Source organism: Melanerpes formicivorus, unplaced genomic scaffold (genome assembly GCF_026170545.1).
Source record: "Melanerpes formicivorus ecotype bairdi unplaced genomic scaffold, bMelFor1.0.p_v2 SCAF_88, whole genome shotgun sequence".
Classification (NCBI taxonomy): domain Eukaryota; kingdom Metazoa; phylum Chordata; class Aves; order Piciformes; family Picidae; genus Melanerpes; species Melanerpes formicivorus.
In genome coordinates, this window is record NW_027142440.1 from 2,300,945 (window position 1) to 2,320,270 (window position 19,326).

Below are 19,326 nucleotides of genomic sequence, written 5' to 3' on the forward strand. Positions count from 1 at the left end.
CCTCTGCCCACCCCGGGCGGGGGGAGGTCATTTCACCCCTGCTGAGACCTAAAGCAAAGCAGGGGCAGGAGGACCACTCCAGCTGAGACAGGGGGGAAAATGAGGCCATTTATTGATGATGAGGCTCAGCACTGGCACCATTCATTATGCTAAGAGGCAGAGAGCCCCCAGGGCAGGAGCTGTGGCTCCCAACCACGGCAGGGGGGGTGGGGGCCACAATGCCTTAATAAATTAAGGAAGCTTAGGAGCTGCTCCTCCTCATTTGAAGTTCTTGGCAAACTCCTCTCCTTTCTTGATGGAAGCCTTCAGCTCAGGCAGGGCCTCAGCCACCATCTTCTCTTCAAAGGGAGTGATCTTGCCAATCCCCAGGTTCTTCTCGATTCCGTTTTTCTGAGGGGGGAGGGAGAGGGAAGAAAAGAGGATTGAAGGATGGGCGGTGCAGGAAGCAGCCTGGGGGCCCAGCTGAGAGAGAGACCCAGCCTGCCACCTCTGCCCTCCTCCAGCCTGCCCTTCCCAGCCAGGCTCAGAAGCCCCTGCCAGCCTGCAGCCCTCACAGGCACGGGAGCTGCCACCCCCAGCAGCAGAAGCTCCGTTCTGGAAGGGTTTGGCTTGGAAGGGAGCTGAAAGTATTCAGCGTTCCCAAGGTTGGGAGGGACCTCAAAGCTCATCGAGCCCAAGCTGTCACCACAGACCTCCTGACTAGAGGAGGGAGGAAACTACTGCCCACTGCAGGCTTGAACTCATGACCTTCCCATTAGGGGTCTGATGTGCTACCAACTGAGCCACCTGAGCCCCCGAGCAGGCTGCCCAGAGGGGTTGGGCACTCTGGCTGCAGAGCTTCCAAATCCCCCTGGAGGCCTTCCTCTGGGACCTGCCCCAGGTGATGCTGCTGCTCTGCTGATCTCCAGCCCCCTTCCCAAGCCCTGGGGAGACCCCACCTGGAGTACTGCCTCCAGTTCTGAAGCCCCTATTCCAAGAGGGATCTGGAAGTGCTGGAAGGCATCCAGAGAAGGGCCATGAGGAGGAGCAGAGGGCTGGAGCTGCTCTGCTGTGAGGACAGACTGAAGGAGTGGCACTGAGTGCACCCTCAGCAGGTTTGCTGATGGCACCAAGCTGTGTGGGGCAGCAGACAGCTGGAGGGAAGGGATCCATCCAGAGGGACCTGGACAGGCTGGAGAGGTGAGCACAAGCCAACCTCAGGAGGTTCAACAAGAGCAAGGGCAGGGTCCTGCAGCTGGCTGGAGGCAATCCCAGGCACAAATCCAGGCTGGGCAGGGACTGGCTGGAAAGCAGCCCTGAGGAGAGAGCCTTGGGGGTGCTGGGGGAGGAGAAGCTCACCAGGAGCTCTCAGTGTGCACTTGCAGCCCAGAAAGCCAACCAGATCCTGGGCTGCAGCAGGAGAAGTGTGGCCAGCAGGGCAAGGGAGGTGATCCTCCCCCTCTGCTCAGCTCTGGGGAGACCCCACCTGGAGTACTGCCTCCAGTTCTGGAGCCCCTATTACAAGAGGGATGTGGAGGTGCTGGAAGGTGTCCAGAGCAGGGCCAGGAGGAGGAGCAGAGGGCTGGAGCTGCTCTGCTGTGAGGACAGACTGAAGGAGTTGAGGCTGTTCAGTCTGGAGAGGAGAAGGCTCCCAGGTGACCTCATTGTGGCCTTCCAGGGTCTGAAGGGGGCTACAGGAAGGCTGGGGAGGGACTGCTCAGGATCTCAGGCAGTGATAGGACTAGGGGGAATGGAATGAAGCTGGAGGTGGGGAGATTGAGGCTGGAGGGGAGGAGGAAGTTCTTCCCCATGAGAGTGGTGAAGCCCTGGAATGGGTTGTGCAGGGAGGTGGTTGAGGCCCCAGCCCTGGAGGTGTTTAAGGCCAGGCTGGCTGAGGCTGTGGCCAGGCTGATCTAGTGTGGGGTGTCCCTGCCCATGGCAGGGGGGTTGGGACTGGCTTATCCTTGTGGTCCCTTCCAACCCTGACTGATTCTATGACTCACTGCTCACAAGCATGAGACTTGAGGCTGGCCCAGCAGAGAGCTGCTCCTAGACACAGCCATGGAATGGGTTGGGGTGGAAGGGAGCTTAGAGCTCATCCAGTTCCACCCCCCTGCCATGGGCAGAGACACCTCCCACCAGCACAGCTTGCTCAAGGGCTTGTCCACCTTGAAGCCCTGCAGGGATGTGGCCTCCTCCTACCTTGGGCCCACCATGGGCAGGAGAATCTCTCCCCCGTGGTGTGTGCCCATCCTTAGCCACTGTCCCATGGTCTGAAACTGCCCCAGAGCTGCACCCCTGGGGGTTAATGATCTCATCCTCCTCACCCCCCCCCACCTCCCCCCCCCTCCCCAGCCAGCTCTCACCAGCCTCTGCCCCCCAGCAGCCAGCAGAGGGCTGCAGCTCCCCCGCTGGCCACCCCTGCCCGAGGGGAAAGGTGACAAAAGGCACACTGCTGGCTGAGCTCAGCAGAGGTCCTGACAGCAATCTGCTAATCCTAATCCACGCTGCAGCTCCCTCTGTGCCTCCAGCTCTGAGGGATTTGCTTGCAGCAGATGAGCAGAGGAGACAGCACTGCTGACTGTGGGTAATGACAGCAAAGCTCCTGGGAAGCAGGAGCTGGCTTGAGGCAACTGTCACCTCCTAAGCCTGGTCTGAACCCCTGGCTGCTCACTGACCTGCAGCCTAAGAGCAGATAAAGGCAGCAGCATCCCTCCAGAGCATGAGGCACATGTTCCACAACCTCAGCATGGAGGGGTTGGAAGAGACCCCTGGAGCTCATCCAGGCCAAGCCCTGCTCCAGCAGGACACCCACAGCACAATGCCCAGCAGCACACTGCCCAGGGGGGGTTGGAAGCTCTCCACACAAGGACACTCCACAACCTCTCTGGGCAGCCTGCTCCAGGCCTCCAGCACCCTCACACCAAACAACTTTCTCCTCCTCTTCACATCCAACCTCCTGGCCTCCACTCTCTGCCCCTTGCTGCCCCTTGGCCTGGCCCTGGCCACCACTCAGCAGAGTCTGGCCCCAGCCTCTTGCCCCCCACAGCTCCTTTAGATCTTGCTAAGCATTGCTCAGCTCCCCTCTGGGGCTGCTCTTCTGCAGGCTCTCAGCCCCAGGGCTCTCAGCCTTTGCTCCTCCCAGAGCTGCTCCAGGCCCCTCAGCAGCTCTGCAGCCTCCCCTGGACTCTCTCCAGCAGTTCTCTGTCTCTCCTCAACTGGGGAGCCCAGACCTGGACCCAGCACTCCAGATGTGGCCTCACTGGGGCAGAGTAGAGGGGAAGAAGAATCTCCCTTGCCCTTCTGGCCACACTTCATGCACCCAGGACACCACTGGCCCCCAGGGCACCTTGCTGCCTCCTGGGGACCTTGTTGTCCCCCAGCACTCCCAGCTCCTTCTCCTTGGAGCTGCTTCCCAGCAGGTCCCCCCTCAGCTGTGCTGCTGCAGGAGGTTGTTCCTCCCCAGGGCCAGGACCCTGCCCTTGCCCTTGCTGAGCTCCATGAGGATCCCTGTGCCCAGCCCTGCAGCCCCCCTGCACACACCACACCCTCAGGAGCTGCAGCTCTGCTCTGCTGCTCACTGCAGCGATTGCCCTGCTCTGAAATCCCCAAAGGAAGCCTGGAGGCTCAAGCCCTGGCTGCAGCACTCCCAGCACATACCCCCAGCAGCAGAGGTGTGGAGAAGTACGGGCTCTCTGTCTCCTCTGACTTGACAAAGGAGCACTCCACCACCCCCTGCTTGCCGTTGATGGCTTCCAGCAGGGAGAAGACAAAGCGAGCCCCGGCGTAGGCCATGGACAGGGTGGCAGAGCCTGCAGGAGGAGAGCAGTGTTAGAGCAGAGCCCTCCCAGAGCTGAGAGCTTCTGCAGCCTCAGAAGGCTTCCACCCTGAGACAGCCACAGAGCTGCAGCCTCTCTGACTTCCCCTCCTGGCCAGCTCCAGGCTGCCTCCTGGGCAGCTGCAGAGAATCAACCAAGCAGCTTGGAAATGACCTCAGAGAGAAGCAAGTCCAAGCTGTGACCTAGCACCCAGCACCTCCTGACAGCTAAGCCATGGGTCCCAGAGCCACATCCAGTCCCCTCCTGAACACCTCCAGGGCTGGGGACTGGGCAGCACATCCCAATGGCCAACAACTCTCTCTGGGAAGAACTTTCTCCTCCCCTCCAGCCTAAACCTCCCCTGGCACAGCTTGAGACTGTGTCCTCTTGTTCTGGTGCTGGGTGCCTGGCAGAAGAGCCCAACCCCCACCTGGCTACAACCTCCCTGCAGGGAGTTGGAGAGAGCAATGAGGTCTCCCCTGAGCCTCCTCTTCTCCAGGCTAAGCAACCCCAGCTCCCTCAGCCTCTCCTCCCAGGGCTGTGCCCCAGACCCCTCCCCAGCTTTCTTGCCCTTCCCTGGGCTCACTGTCTCTCAATGTCCTTCTTGAGCTGAGGAGCCCAGAGCTGGACAGAGGACTGGCCCCAGTGCCTGCTGCTTGGCTGAGCAGAGTGCTAGGCAGAACCACCTCAGGGTGAGAGGGGAAACTCCTTCTCAGGTGACTTTGCTTTCCCTCCCCCCCCGAGCCCCTCCCAGCCCCACAGCTCAGGCAGCACTGCCCTGGCAGAGCAGCTCAGCCTCCCCCAGCCCAGCTGCAAGCCCAACCGAGCTGCAGAGGGCCTGCAGCCCCCCAGCTGCTGCAGCAAGGGCTGCTGGCAAGCTCCAGAACCAACCTGCTCCTGCTTTAGCTTGGACAACTTCAGTGCCAGCTTCTTGAATCCTCCCTGTGAGCTTCACCAGCTGATCCTGAGGGAAGTCCACTTTTGGTGTGCACTGCAGTGGAAGGAAGAAGTTAAACCCTCAGGCCCCGTCAGGAGGCCTCAGCTTCAGCTGCTGCCACCCCCAAGGGGCTCCTTGCACTGTTCCAGAGTTGTTTAAGCAGCTCCCAGCAGGAGGATTTCCCTCCCCCAGCTCTCAGCCTGTGTGACAGAGCCACCAGCTGCAAGTGGCCACCACAGAGCGGTGGCAGGAACCCAGCCCTGCCCTTGCTGGCTCAGGGACAAGCCACAGCTCCCCAGCAAAGCCAGGGCTGGGCCAGGGCTGCTGCTGGGTAGCCCTCAGCAGCAGGCAGCTGTGGCAGGCCTGAGGCCCTGCAGAAAGCCACCCGGTCTCTTGGGTCACTGTGGCACCATGGACGCCAAGAGCCTCAGGGGGGCTGCAGGCTGCCAGCAGTGTTTGGGAAGGTTCTGAACCCACAGCAGCAGATGCAGCTGTCTGTCCTGCCTGGCAGCTCTGTCTGTCCTGCCTGTGCTGTCTGTCCCGCCTGGCAGTGCTGTCTGTCCTGCCTGTGCTGTCTGCCCCGCCTGGCAGTGCTGTCTGTCCTGCCTGTGCTGTCTGTCCTGCCTGGCAGCTCTGTCTGTCCTGCCTGTGCTGTCTGTCCCGCCTGGCAGTGCTGTCTGTCCTGCCTGTGCTGTCTGTCCTGCCTGGCATCTCTGTCTGTCCTGCCTGGCATCTCTGTCTGTCCTGCCTGGCATCTCTGTCTGTCCTGCCTGTGCTGTCTGTCCTGCCTGGCAGTGCTGTCTGTCCTGCCTGTGCCGTCTGTCCCGCCTGGCAGTGCTGTCTGTCCTGCCTGTGCCGTCTGTCCCGCCTGGCAGTGCTGTCTGTCCTGCCTGTGCTGTCCGTCCCGCCTGGCAGTGCTGTCCGTCCCGCTTGGCAGTGCTGTCCGTCCCGCTTGGCAGTGCTGTCCGTCCTGCCTGGCATCTCTGTCTGTCCTGCCTGTGCTGTCTGTCCTGCCTGGCAGTGCTGTCTGTCCTGCTGTGCTGTCCGTCCCGCCTGGCGGCGCTGTCTGCCCTGCCTGTGCTGTCCGTCCCGCCTGGCGGCGCTGTCTGCCCTGCCTGTGCTGTCCGTCCCGCCTGGCGGCGCTGTCTGCCCTGCCTGTGCTGTCCGTCCCGCCTGGCGGCGCTGTCTGCCCTGCCTGGCTAACCCAAGCACGCTCTCAGCACTGAGCTGCTCCCAGGCCCCTGCACTTTGTGCCTCACAACGTCCTGGGGAGGGTATTTCAGTCCCCCTCAGAGCAGAGCTTTCCCCACTGTGACTCAGTGCCCCCCCAGTCCCAGCATGCTGGGGGCTGGGAGAGACCTCTGGAGATCATCCTGTCCAGCCCCCTCCCCCCTGCTACAGCAGGGCCCCCCCAGCAGCTGTGACCTACCTGAGAGATCAGAGGGATGATGGTCTTCCCAGCATGGCCCCCAATCACTGGGACAGTGACTTTAGCTGGATCTAAGCCCTAAGGGAAGAGGGAAGCTTTCCAGTCTGAAGCACTTGGAGCAGGAAAACCTCCCAGGCCACCTCCTGCCCCTCTGCAGCCCAGGGCAGAGGTACCAGGGGCAAAGTCAGCCCCAGAGGCTAGCTCCAGGAGGTCACTGCTGCCAGGGCAGGTGAGGGGCACAGGCTCCAGCAGGGCTGTGAGGGGCAGGAAGCTGTCACAGCCCTCCCCGGGTGGCCCCCAACAGCCTGGGACAAGCAGCAGCTGGCCTTGCAGCCATGCCCCAGCCCAAGCCTCTGCTCTGGTGGCACCAGCAGGGCTGCAGGTGCCAGCAGGGCTCAGGGGAGCACAGAGATGGCTTGCAGAGGGAACAAGGTGCCTGAAGGAAAGCTCACAGCCTCCTGAGGCACCCTCTGCAGAAACCTCAGCCCCAGGCTGCTGCAGGCAGAGGAAGCAGGGAATGGCTGCCCCTGCCTGCAGCCCCACAGGAGCTCCAAACACTCTGGGCTGCCTACAGTGACCCAAAAAGCATTTAGGGTCCCCCTGATGACCACAGCAGAGCATAACCCCACCCCAGCTGCTGGTACCCACCTTGAGCTCAGCCACAAAGGTGTTGGCTCTGACAATGTCCAGCGTGGTGACCCCGAAGATCTTCTTGGGGTTGTAGACTCCCTGCTTCTTGAAGACCTCTGAGGTGATGGGGATGGTGGAGTTCACCTGCAGCAACAACAGCCAGCTGCTCCCTGCAACCACCCTGAGACTGGGGCCAGCACACCAGCCCAGCAGCACAGTGCCACACCACCCCCAGAACCCAGCAGGGAGAGGCTGGAAGGGAGCTCTGGAGCTCACCCAGGCCAAGCCCTGCTCCAGCAGGGCACCCACAGCACAGTGCCCAGCACCACACTGCCCAGGGGGGGTTGGAAGCTCTCCACACAAGGACACTCCACAACCTCTCTGGGCAGCCTGCTCCAGGCCTCCAGCACCCTCACACCAAACAACTTTCTCCTCCTCTTCACATCCAACCTCCTGGCCTCCACTCTCTGCCCCTTGCTGCCCCTTGGCCTGGCCCTGGCCACCACTCAGCAGAGTCTGGCCCCAGCCTCTTGCCCCCCACAGCTCCTTTAGCTCTTGCTGAGCATTGCTCAGCTGCCCTCTGGGGCTGCTCTTCTGCAGGCTCTCAGCCCCAGGGCTCTCAGCCTTTGCTCCTCCCAGAGCTGCTCCAGGCCCCTCAGCAGCTCTGCAGCCTCCCCTGGACTCTCTCCAGCAGTTCTCTGTCTCTCCTCAACTGGGGAGCCCAGACCTGGATGGAGGACTCCAGATGTATCCTCCCTAGGGCAGAGCAGGCTGTGAGGAGAACCTCCCTTGCCCTGCTGGCCACACTCCTCTCCCTGCCCCCCAGGACACCCTTGGCCTTCTTGGCCCCCAGGGCACATTGCTGCCCCATGGGGACTTTGTTGTCCCCCAGCACTCCCAGCTCCTTCTCCTTGGAGCTGCTTCCCAGCAGGTCCCCCCTCAGCTGTGCTGCTGCAGGAGGTTGTTCCTCCCCAGGGCCAGGACCCTGCCCTTGCCCTTGCTGAGCTCCATGAGGTTCCCTGTGCCCAGCCCTGCAGCCTGGCCAGGCCTGGCTGGATGGCAGCACAGCCTGAGGGCTGTCAGTCACTGGGCAACCTGTGGCAGTGTCCCAGCAGCCTCCTGGTGCAGAACCTGCTCCTCACATCCACTCTCAATCTGCTCTGCTCTCATTTCAAGCCATTGCCTCCCATCCTACCACTGCAGGCCTTTGGGAACAGTCCCCCTGCAGCCTTCTTGTAGCCCCTTCAAGCTGCACTAAGGTCTCCCCAGAGCATTCTCTCCTCCAGGCTGAACAAGGCCTTGAGTTGTTCCCTGCCAGACCTTCCAAGACCCTGCTCAAGCCTCAGAGGAAGTCCCAGCTGCCTGCAGTGTTCTCAGGCTGGATTGTTCCTCCTGCCCAGGGGGAAGGGGCCCAGGAAGCACTTACTGGGTTAGAGATGATGCAGATCATGGCCTCAGGGCAGTGCTTTGCACAGGCAGAGGTCAAGGTGGCAACGATGCTGGCGTTGGTGTTGAAGAGGTCATCTCGAGTCATGCCTGAAGGACAGCCAGGGGAGGCTGGGAGTCAGCCACAGGGAGCCCCAGAGCCAGCAGGGCTGGAAGAGACCTCACAGAGCAGCAAGTCCACCCTGGCACCCAGCCCCTCCTGCCAACTCAACCATGGCTCCCTCTGCCACATCCAGTCCCCTCCTGAACACCCCCAGCCTCAGAAGGCTTCCACCCTGAGACATTCACACAGCTGACTTCCCCTCCTGGCCAGCTCCAGGCTGGCTCCTGGGCAGCTGCAGAGAATCAACCAAGCAGCTTGGAAATGACCTCAGAGATCAGCAAGTCCAAGTTGTGACCTAGCACCCAGAACCTCCTGACAGCTAACCCATGGCTCCCAGTGCCACATCCAAGCACCTCCAGGGCTGGGGACTCCACCACCTCCCTGGGCAGCACCCAGCACCATCTGATCAACCAAACCATGGCACCAAGGGCCTCATCCAGGCTCTTCCTAAACACCTCCAGGGATGGGGACTCCACCACCTCCCTGGGCAGCACATCCCAAGGGCCAATCTCTCTTGCTGGGAAGAACTTTCTCCTCCCCTCCAGCCTAAACCTCCCCTGGCACAGCTTGAGACTGTGTCCTCTTGTTCTGCTGCTGGGTGCCTGGGAGAAGAGACCAACCCCCACCTGGCTCCAACCTCCCTTCAGGGAGTTGCAGAGAGCAAGAAGGTCTCCCCTGAGCCTCCTCTTCTGCAGGCTGAACAACCACAGCTCCCTCAGCCTCTCCTCACAGGCCATGGGCCAGGACAAAGCAGAACTCTGCCCCAGGGATCCAGCAGCTGCTGCTTTCATTTCCTCCAGCTGCACTAACCCCTGTTCCCCAGGGGCCAGCACTGGGGCCAGTCCTGGGCAACATCTTCATCCCTGGATGAAGGCACAGGGTGGAGCCTCAGGCAGTTTGCTGCTGGCACCAAGCTGGGAGCAGTGGCTGACAGCCCTCAGGCTGTGCTGCCATCCAGCCAGGCCTGGCCAGGCTGCAGAGCTGGGCACAGGGAACCTAAAGGAGCTGCCTGCTCCCAAGCTCAGTGCCAGGAACTGAGCCCTGGCAGCCCAGGGAGGCCTTGAGAGCAGCTCCAAGCCCCCAGCACAGCTCTGCAGAGTGAAACCTCAGAGGGAGAATCCAAGGCAGAGCCTAACCTGGACCTCAGCAAGGCCTTTGCCACCATCCCCCACAGCAACCTCCTGGCCAAGCTGCCAGCCCCTGGCTGGGACAGCAGCTCTCTGAGCTGGGTGAGGAACTGGCTGGAGGCTGAGCCCAGAGAGTGGTGTTGAATGGTGCCACAGCCAGCTGGCAGCCAGGCACCAGTGGTGTGCCCCAGGGAGCAGTGCTGGGCCCTGTGCTCTTTAACATCTTCATTGATGATCTGGAGGAGGGCATTGAGTCCATCAGCAGTAAATGTGCAGATGACAGCAAGCTGGGGGCAGGAGTTGATATGTTAGAGGGTTGGAGAGCTCTGCAGAGGGACCTTGCCAGGCTGTACAGATGGGCAGAGGCCAACAGGATGGCATTCAACAAGTCCAAGTGCCAGGGGCTGCACTTTGGCCACAGCAACCCCAGGCAGAGCTACAGGCTGGGGGCAGAGTGGCTGAGAGCAGCCAGGCAGAGAGGGACCTGGGGGTGCTGATTGACAGCAGCTGAACAGGAGCCAGCAGTGTGCCCAGGTGGCCAAGAAGGCCAAGGGCATCCTGGCCTGCAGCAGGAAGAGTGTGGCCAGCAGGAGCAAGGAAGTCCTTGTGCCCTGTGCTCAGCACTGGTTAGGCCACACCTTGAGTCCTGTGTCCAGCTCTGGGCTCCTCAGGTTAAGAAAGATGTTGAGATGCTGGAAGGTGTCCAGAGAAGGGCAACAAAGCTGGGGAGGGGTCTGGAGCACAGCCCTGTGAGGAGAGGCTGAGGGAGCTGGGGTTGCTTAGCCTGGAGAAGAGGAGGCTCAGGGGAGACCTTCTTGCTCTCTCCAACTCCCTGAAGGGAGGTTGGAGCCAGGTGGGGGTTGGGCTCTGCACCCAGGCACCCAGCACCAGAACAAGAGGACACAGTCTCAAGCTGTGCCAGGGGAGGTTTAGGCTGGAGGGGAGGAGAAAGTTCTTCACTGAGAGAGTTGTTAGCCATTGGGATGTGCTGCCCAGGGAGGTGGTGGAGTCCCCATCCCTGAAAGTGTTCAGGAGGAGACTTGATGGGGTGCTTGGTGCCATGGGTTAGTTGTTTAGGTGGTGTTGGATTGGTTGATGTGTTGGACACCATGATCTTGAAGGTCTCTTCCAACCTGGTCTGGTCTAGTCTAGTCTAACCTAGTCTAAAGGAGCTGCCTGCTCCCAAGCTCATGCCAGGAACTGAGCCCTGACAGCCCAGGGAAGCCTTGAGAGCAGCTCCAAGCCCCCAGCACAGCTCTGCAGAGGGAAACCTCAGAGGGACAATCCAAGGCACAGCTCTGCTGAGCTCCAGGCCTGCAGAGTGAACCCCCCTGGGAGCTCCTGAGGAGACCCTACCTGGTTTCCTGGGCACTCCAGCAGGGATCACCACAACATCACACCCCTTCAGGCACTCAGGCAGCTGCTCAGGTCCCATGAAGCCTGCAAGGAGACACTCAGGTTGAACAGCCAGCACCCTGCAGTGCCCAAAATCCCACCCAGGGGCCTCTGGTGGCTCAGGTGGAGCAAAGCAAGAGCTCCAACCTCCCACCCCCTTGCCATGGGCAGGGACACCTCCCACCAGCACAGCTTGCTCAGGGCCTCATCCAGCCTGGCCTTCAACACCTCCAGGGAGGGGAACAGCCACAACCTCCCCTGGGCAACCTGCAGGTTGCCCAGGGGAGGTTGTGGCTGTTCCCCTCCCTGGAGATGTTCAGCACCAGGCTGGACATGAAAAAAGCTTCATCAAGGCCTCATCCAACCTCCCCTTGGACACCTCCAGGTTCAGCCTCCCCTGGGCAACCTGTGCCCAGCCTCTCCCCACCCTCCCTGAAGAAATCTCTTCCTCAGCCCCAGTCTCCATCTCCCTCCAGGCCAGCTTCACCAGCTGCACCTTCATTCCCTGCTGGAGAAGAAGCTGCTGAGATGCTTCAGGAGGGAGGGAAGGTTCCCCCCCTCAGGAGCTGTGGGCATCTACAGGGGGCAGAGAGACCCCAAAGCAGCCTCTTGGGCCCCTGAGGGGACACCCAAGGGCCAAGGAGGCACCCATGGGGACCTTGCAGGCCACTCAGGGCCACCCCAGGGGACCCTGCAGGCCACTCAGGGCCAAAAGAAGCTTTCAGAACACTCAGAGGCACCCAAGAGGACCTTGCAGAACACTCAGAGGCAGTCTACAGGATCTTGCAGAACAGAAACACCCAAAAGGACCTTGCAGACCATGCACAGGCACCCAGGAGGACCTTGCAGAACTGAAACATCCAAAAGGACCTCTCAGAACACTCAGAGGCACCCAGGAGGATCTTTCAGAACAGAAACACCCAAGAGGACCTTGCAGGCCACTCAGGGGCACTTAAGAGGACCTCTCAGAGCCACCCAGGAGGACCTCTCAGACCAGAAACACCCAAAAGGACCTCTCAGAACACTCAGGGGCACCCAAGGGGACCTTGCAGGCCACACAGAGGCATCCCAGGGGACCTTGCAGGCCAGAAACACCCAAGGGGACCTTGGCACCCAGAGGCACCCAGGAGGACCTCTCAGAGGCACCCAGGAGGACCTCTCAGACCAGAAACACCCAAGAGGACCTTTCAGACCACTCAGTGGCACCCAGGAGGACCTTGCAGAGCAGAAACACCCAGGAGGCCCTCTCAGACCACTCAGAAACACCCAGGAGCCCCTCTCAGACCACTCAGAAACACCCAGGAGCCCCTCTCAGACCACTCAGAAACACCCAGGAGCCCCTCTCAGACCACTCAGAAACACCCAGGAGCACCTCTCAGAGGTACTTAAAAGGCACAGGGGCACCCCAGGGGACCTTGCAGGCCAGAAACACCCAAGGGGACCTTTCAGACCACCCAGAGGCACCCCCAGGACCTTTCAGAACACACAGAAGCACCCATGAGGACCTTTCAAAACAGAAACAGCCAAACGGACCTTTCAGAACACTCAGGGGCACCCAAGGGGACCTTGCAGAACAGGAACACCCAAGAGGACCTTGCAGACCACACAGAGGCACCCAGGAGAACCTTGCAGAACAGAAACACCTAAGGAGACCTTGCAGAACACTCAGAGGCACCCAAGGGGACCTTGCAGGCCAGAAACACCCAAAAGGACCATTCAGAGCACTCAGAGGCACCCAGGAGGACCTTGCAGACCACTCAGAGGTACTTAAAAGGATCTTTCAGAACAGGAGCACCCCAGGGGACCTTGCAGAACAGAAACACCCAAAAGGACCTCTCAGAACACTCAGGGGCACCCAAGGGGACCTTGCAGGCCACACAGAGGCACTCAAGAGGACCTTGCAGAACAGAAACACCCAAAAGGACCTCTCAGAACACTCAGAGGCACCCCAGGGGACCTTGCAGGCCAGAAACACCCAAGGGGACCTTTCAGAACACTAAGAGGCACCCAGGAGGACCTTTCAGAACAGGGGCACCCAAAAGGATCTCTCAGAACACTCAGGGGCACCCAGGAGGACCTCTCAGACCATAAACACCCAAGAGGACCTTGCAGACCACTCAGTGGCACCCAGAAGGACCTTGCAGAGCAGAAACACCCAGGAGCACCTCTCAGAGCACTCAGAGGTACTTAAAAGGCACAGGGGCACCCCAGGGGACCTTGCAGGCCAGAAACACTCAAGAGGACCTTTCAGAGCACTCAGAGCCACTCAGGAGCACCTTGCAGACCACTCAAAGGCACCCAGAAGGACCTTGCAGACCACTCAGAGGCACCCAGAAGCCCCCAGGAGGACCTCTCAGACCACTCAGGGGCACCCAGGAGCCCCTCTCAGACCACTCAGGGGCACTTAAAAGGAACAGGGGCACCCCAGGGAACCTTGCAGGCCAGAAACACCCAAAAGGACCTTTCAGAGCACTCAGAAGCACCTTGCAGACCACTCAAAGGCACCCAAAAGGACCTTACAGACCACTCGGAGGCACTCAGAAGCCCCTCTCAGGGGCACCCAGGAGCCCCCAGGAGCACCTCTCAGACCACTCAGGAGCCCCCAGGAGCACCTCTCAGACCACTCAGGAGCCCCCAGGAGCACCTCTCAGACCACTCAGGAGCCCCCAGGAGCACCTCTCAGACCACTCAGGAGCCCCCAGGAGCACCTCTCAGACCACTCAGGAGCCCCCAGGAGCACCTCTCAGACCACTCAGGAGCCCCCAGGAGCACCTCTCAGACCACTCAGGGGCACCTAGGAGCACCTCTCAGACCACTCAGGGGCACCTAGGAGCACCTCTTAGACCAGAAACACCCAGGAGGCCCTCTCAGAGCACTCTGGGGCACCCTGGAGCACCTTGCAGAGCAGAAACACCCAGGAGGCCCTCTCAGACCACTCAGGAGCCCCCAGGAGCCCCTCTCAGAGCACTCAGGGGCACCCAGGAGCCCCCAGGAGCCCCTCTCAGACCACTCAGGAGCCCCCAGGAGCCCCTCTCAGAGCACTCAGGGGCACCCAGGAGCACCTCTCAGAGCACTGAGGGCTGCAGCAGTACCTTTGACAGTGCCTCTGGTCTCGATGTGGCTGAGGTCAGCAGCCACCCCTGGGGTGTGGGCAATGTCATAGAGGCTGAGCTTGCTGACCAGGGGGCTGTTCTTCAGCAGCAGGGAGAGGGGCTGCCCAATGCCCCCCGAGGCACCCAGCACTGCCACCTTGGCATTGTTCTGAGGGGAGAGAAAGAGAAGAGGAGGAGGAGGAAGGCTGAGGAGAGGCTCTGGCAGCAGCTGCAGCAGTGACCTGGGGCATTTCACCACCTTCCCTTCGCTCTCCCTCCTATTCCTCAAGGCTGTTTATCAAGCTGGCTGCCCCAGGAAGAGCTCCCCAGGCCAGCCTCCCCCTCAGCCCCCAGGGGCAGAGGGGAAAATGCTCTCCTGCAGGCTGAGGCTCACAGGGGCAGCAGAGCCAGGCAGGGCAGCCACAGGGAGCAGAGGATCCTGAAGGCTGAGAACATTTCCTACACCCCCAAGTCCAAGCCTGAGCCCAGCACTGCTCAGGGCACCCCCAGGCCCTCAGCACCACAGCTCTGCAACCCCTCCAGGCATGGGGACTCCACCACCACTGCCCTGAGCAGCCTGGGCCAGGCCTGGAGAGCCCTCAAGGGGAAGGATTTGCTCCTCATGGCCAACCTAACCCTCCCCTGAGGCTATTCTCAGGCTGTTTCCTCTCCTCCTGTAACTTGATGCTGTGGAGCAGAGCCCAGCCCCCACCTGGCTGCAGCCTCCTCTCAGGGAGCTGCAGAGAGCAATGAGGTCTCCCTCAGCCTCCTCTGCTCCAGGCTCAACACCCCCAGCTCCCTCAGCTGCTCCTCCCCAGACCCTTCCCCAGCTCTGTTGCCCTTCCCTGGCCCTGCTCCAGTCTCTCAAAGTCCTTCTTGGAGTGAGGGACCCAAAGCTGAACCCAGGACTCAAGGACAATCCCTGCCCTGCTCCTGCTGCCCACACCACTGCTGCTCCAGGCCAGGCTGCTGGTGATCTTCTTGGCCACCTGGGCACCCCCTGGCTCATCCTCAGCTGCTGCCAACCAGCACCCCCAGGGCCTCTTCCACCAGGCTGGAAGCAGCTGCCTGAGCCTGACCTCTGCTGCCCTGTGCAGCCAGCCCTGGCTGCAGGCGAGCCCTGGCTGCCTTCCCCTGGCTCTCACTTCCACTCTCTCCAGGGGCAGTGCCTTCCCTTGGGGGGGAATCAAGACACTTCACTACAAGGAACAGAATAACCACTCCCTGGGGACAGAGAGAGCTGAGAACTGCTCAGCCTGGGGGAGAAGCTGGGCAGGAGCCAGCAAGGAGCAAGCACAGCCCTCACAGCAGCATCACAGAATCACCAAGTGTGGAAGAGACCTCAGAGATCATCAAGTCCAAGCTGTCACCCAACACCTCCTGACAGCTAACCCATGGCTCCCAGTGCCACATCCAGTCCCCTCCTGAACACCTCCAGGCATGGGGACTCCACCACCTCCCTGGGCAGCACATCCCAAGGGCCAATCTCTCTCAATGCAGAGCTACAGGCTGGGGGCAGAGTGGCTGAGAGCAGCCAGGCAGAGAGGGACCTGGGGGTGCTGATTGACAGCTGCCTGAACAGGAGCCAGCAGTGTGCCCAGGGGGCCAAGAAGGCCAAGGGCATCCTGGCCTGCATCAGGAGCAGTGTGGCCAGCAGGAGCAGGGAAGTCCTTGTGCCCTGTGCTCAGCACTGCTTAGGCCACACATTGAGTCCTGTGTCCAGTTCTGGGCTCCTCAGGTTAGGAAAGAGGTTGAGCTGCTGGAAGGTGTCCAGAGAAGGGCAAGAAAGCTGGGGAGGGGTCTGGAGCACAGCCCTGTGAGGAGAGGCTGAGGGAGCTGGGGTTGCTTAGCCTGGAGAAGAGGAGGCTCAGGGGAGACCTTCTTGCTCTCTCCAGCTCCCTGAAAGGAGGTTGGAGCCAGGTGGGGGTTGGGCTCTTCTCCCAGGCAGCCAGCACCAGAACAAGAGGACACAGTCTCAAGCTGTGCCAGGGGAGGTTTAGGCTGGAGGGGAGGAGAAAGTTCTTCCCAGCAAGAGAGATTGGCCCTTGGGCTGTGCTGCCCAGGGAGGTGGTGGAGTCCCCATCCCTGGAGGTGTTCCAGAGGGAATTGGATGTGGCACTTGGAGCCATGGTTTAGTCATGAGGTCTGTGGTGACAGCTTGGACTTGGTGATCCTTGAGGTCTCTTCCAACCTTGGGGATTCTGTGAACAACCTCCCCCATGCCCCTGCCCCACCAGAGGAAGCCACAACAGCTCAGGCATGGAGCTGTTGATGCAGGGAGCTGTAGCCATGGCAAGAAAGGAGCTACCCAGGAGCTCCATCAGACTCTCCTCAGCTCTCTCCTGTTTGCTCTCCAAGGGGAAGCAAAGTCTGGCATTAGTCACTGCCCTGCCCCACATTTACAGCAGGGCTGAGAGCAGCAGGTCAAAGCCTCACTGCTGATCAATAGAGTGATTATCAGAAGGATCAGACAAGCCTCTCCTGCTGTTGCCCAGCACTGGCTTGGGGTTGTAAGCAGAAGAGGAGGCTGAGGGGGAGACCTCCTGGCTCTCTACAGCTCCATTCAAGGAGCTTGGAGCCAGGCTGGAGCTGGGCTGGACTCTGCTCCACAGTATCAAGAGACAGGGTGAGAAGGAATGACCTCAGGTTGCCCCAGGGGATAATCAATAGATTATCAGAATGATCAGGCAAGCCTCTCCTGCTGCTGCCCAGCACTGGCTTGGGGGTGTCAGCAGAAGAGGAGGCTGAAGGGAGACCTCCTGCCTCTCCACAACTCCATCCAAGGAGGTTGGAGCTGGGCTGAACTCTGCTCCACAGTATCAAGAGGCAGGGTGAGAAGGAAATAGCCTCAGGTCGCCCCAGGGAAGCTTAAAGTTGGTCAGGAGGAACAATTTCATCCCCCACAGGGTTGCCAGGGCCTGGCCCAGGCTGCCCAGGGGGAAGTGATGGGTAAAGATGTGATGGTGCTGAGGGCCAGGCTTCAGTGGTGCCCTGGCAGGGCTGGGCTCAGGGTTGAAGCAGCAAGGCAACCTCCACCTCACCCACTGCATCCCAGCAGGAAGAGAAGGCCTGCAGCAGACTGACAGAATGGAGGGGCATGGAAGGGACCTCTGGCAGGAGGTTGGAAGTGGTGCTGAAGATGTGGCAGGGAGGAGGACATCCACAACCTCCCCTGGGCAACCTGCAGGCTGCCTGGAGGTGTTCAGGGTGAGGCCTTCTGGGGCTGAACATCCCCAGGGAGGAGGACATCCACAACCTCCCCTGGGCAACCAAAGGTTGCCCAGGGGAGGTTGTGGATGTCCTCCTCCCTGGAGGTGCTCAACACCAGGCTGGATGAGGCCCTGAGCAAGCTGTGCTGATGGGAAGTGTCCCTGCCCATGGCAGGGAGCTTGGAACTGGCTGAGCTTTAAGGTCCCTTCCAACCCAACCCACCCCAAGGAAAGGGAAGAGACCTCTGGGGAGCAGAGGTCCCCAGTGGCTGGGAAACCCTTGACCATGAGAGAGAATCCCAGCAGGGAGAGGCTGGAAGGGACCTCTGAAGCTCATCCAGGCCAAGCTCCTGCTCCAGCAGGGCACCCACAGCACAATGCCCAGCACCACACTGCCCAGGGGGGGTTGGAAGCTCTCCACACAAGGACACTTCACAACCTCTCTGGGCAGCCTGCTCCAGGCCTCCAGCACCCTCACACCAAACAACTTTCTCCTCCTCTTCACATCCAACCTCTTGGGCTCCACTCTCTGCCCCTTGCTGCCCCTTGGCCTGGCCCTGGCCACCACTCAGCAGAGCCTGGCCCCAGCCTCTTGCCCCCCACAGCTCCTTGAGCTCTTGCTGAGCATTGCTCAGCTGCCCTCTGGGGCTGCTCTTCTGCAGGCTCTCAGCCCCAGGGCTCTCAGCCTTTGCTCCTCCCAGAGCTGCTCCAGGCCCCTCAGCAGCTCTGCAGCCTCCCCTGGACTCTCTCCAGCAGTTCTCTGTCTCTCTTGAGCTGAGGAGCCCAGAACTGGACCCAGCACTCCAGATGTAACCTCTCTGGGCAGCCTGCTCCAGGCCTCCAGCAGCCTCACACCAAACAACTTTCTCCTCCTGTTGAGGTGGAGGCTTCCAGGTTTCAGCTCATGCCTGCTGCTCCTTGTCCCCCTTGCTGGGCAGCACTGGGGAGCCTGGCTCCTTCCACCCTGACACCCACCCCTCAGGGATTTACAGGCACCAACAAGATCCCCTCCCAGGCTTCTGTTCTCAAGCCTCCAGAAGTTTCCTGCTGCTGTTCAGATGGAGCCTCCCAGGGCTGCAGTTCTGTGCCCCCCTGCCCTGTCTCTGGGCACCACTGACCCCCTTCCTTTTGCCCCTCCATCCTTCAGCTACCGATCAGCACCGATCAGCACGGAGGGCAGAACTGGAGGTGCCACAGTCACCGCGCTGCCTGCCCCCGGGGCTGCCCCCACCCAGCCCCTGCCGGGGCAGCTGCGGGGCCTCAGCCACAGCCACAGCCACAGCGGTGACCCCCCCGGCCCCCACCGCCCCCCTCACTGCCGCAGCCGCTGGCAGGGCGGCCTGGGGGCTGGGGCCGGGGCTGGCGCCGGGGGCTGGGTCGGGACGGGGGCTAGGTCGGGGTGGGGGCTGGGGGCCTGGGGCTGGGGCCGGGGCCGTACCTGGGCGCTCGTGGCCAAGCCGCGGCGCAGGTCGGGCTGGGGCCTGGGGGTCAGGGGCCGGGGGTTGGGGGCCGGGGCCCGGGGTCAGGGGCTGGGGGCCGGGCCGTACCTGGGCGCTCGTAGCCAAGCCGCGGCGCAGGGCGGGCTGGGGGCTGGGGTCGGGAGCGGGGGTCGGGGTGGGGGATGGGGGTCGGAGCCGGGAGCCGGGTCGGGGCTGGGGGCTGGGGTCGAGGTGGGGGCTGGGTCGGGGGCTAAGTCGGGGGCTAAGTCGAGGTGGGGGCCGGGAGCTGGGGCCAGGGGCCGAGGGCTGGGGCCGGGGGCTGGGGTCGGGGGGCTGGGTCTGGGGGCCGGGAGCTGGGGCCAGGGGCTGGGGGCCGGGGGCTGGGGGCCGGGGGCTGGAGGTTAGGTCGGGGTGGGGGCTGGGGGCCGGGTCGGGGCTGGGGCCGGGAGCTGGGGGCCGGGGGCTGGGGGCCGGGGGCCGGGAGCTGGGGGCCGGGAGCTGGGGGCCGGGAGCTGGGGGCCGGGGGCTGGGGGCCGGGGGCTGGGGGCCGGGGGCCGGGAGCCGGGGGCCGGGAGCTGGGGGCGGGGCCGTACCTGGGCGCTCGTGGCCAGGCCGCGGCGCAGGGCGGCAGCGGGGCGCGCGATGCGGGACAGCATGGCGCGAGCTCCGTGACTCCAACGACCTCCAGCGCACGGCGCCTGCGCGGGACGGGCCCTCCCCTC

General features: G+C 62.0%; 1 protein-coding gene across 2 annotated transcripts; it reads right to left on the reverse strand.

Annotated features, from left to right (window-relative positions):
* Window positions 1–95: 95 nt before the first annotated feature.
* On the reverse strand, window positions 96–19,306 carry MDH2 (malate dehydrogenase 2). 2 transcript variants are annotated; one of them, XM_068165337.1, is made up of 9 exons: window positions 19,198–19,306; window positions 13,957–14,125; window positions 10,826–10,909; window positions 8,220–8,329; window positions 6,812–6,937; window positions 6,164–6,241; window positions 4,689–4,788; window positions 3,640–3,791; window positions 96–390 (listed from the first exon to the last, which is right to left on the reverse strand). In XM_068165337.1, the coding sequence occupies exons 1-9, from the start codon at window positions 19,258–19,260 to the stop codon at window positions 259–261; spliced, it is 1,014 nt and encodes a 337-aa protein (XP_068021438.1). In that variant the 5' UTR covers window positions 19,261–19,306; the 3' UTR covers window positions 96–258. The 2 variants fall into 2 exon arrangements, with proteins under 2 accessions (XP_068021438.1, XP_068021439.1); XM_068165338.1 differs by lacking the exon at window positions 19,198–19,306 and adding an exon at window positions 18,604–18,652.
* Window positions 19,307–19,326: the final 20 nt, after the last annotated feature.

What these genes read in the sequence shown, in the direction of transcription:
- MDH2 (XM_068165337.1), bottom strand. Translation starts at nt 19,260, where the DNA reads ATGCTGTCCCGCATCGCGCGCCCCGCTGCCGCCCTGCGCCGCGGCCTG. An exon ending in TCTGCATCATCTCTAACCCA is followed by an intron (nt 6,938 to 8,219) that starts GTAAGTGCTTCC and finishes TTGTTGCTGCAG; the next exon opens with GTGAACTCCACCATCCCCAT. An exon ending in TCATCCCTCTGATCTCTCAG is followed by an intron (nt 4,789 to 6,163) that starts GTAGGTCACAGC and finishes CTTCCACTGCAG; the next exon opens with TGCACACCAAAAGTGGACTT.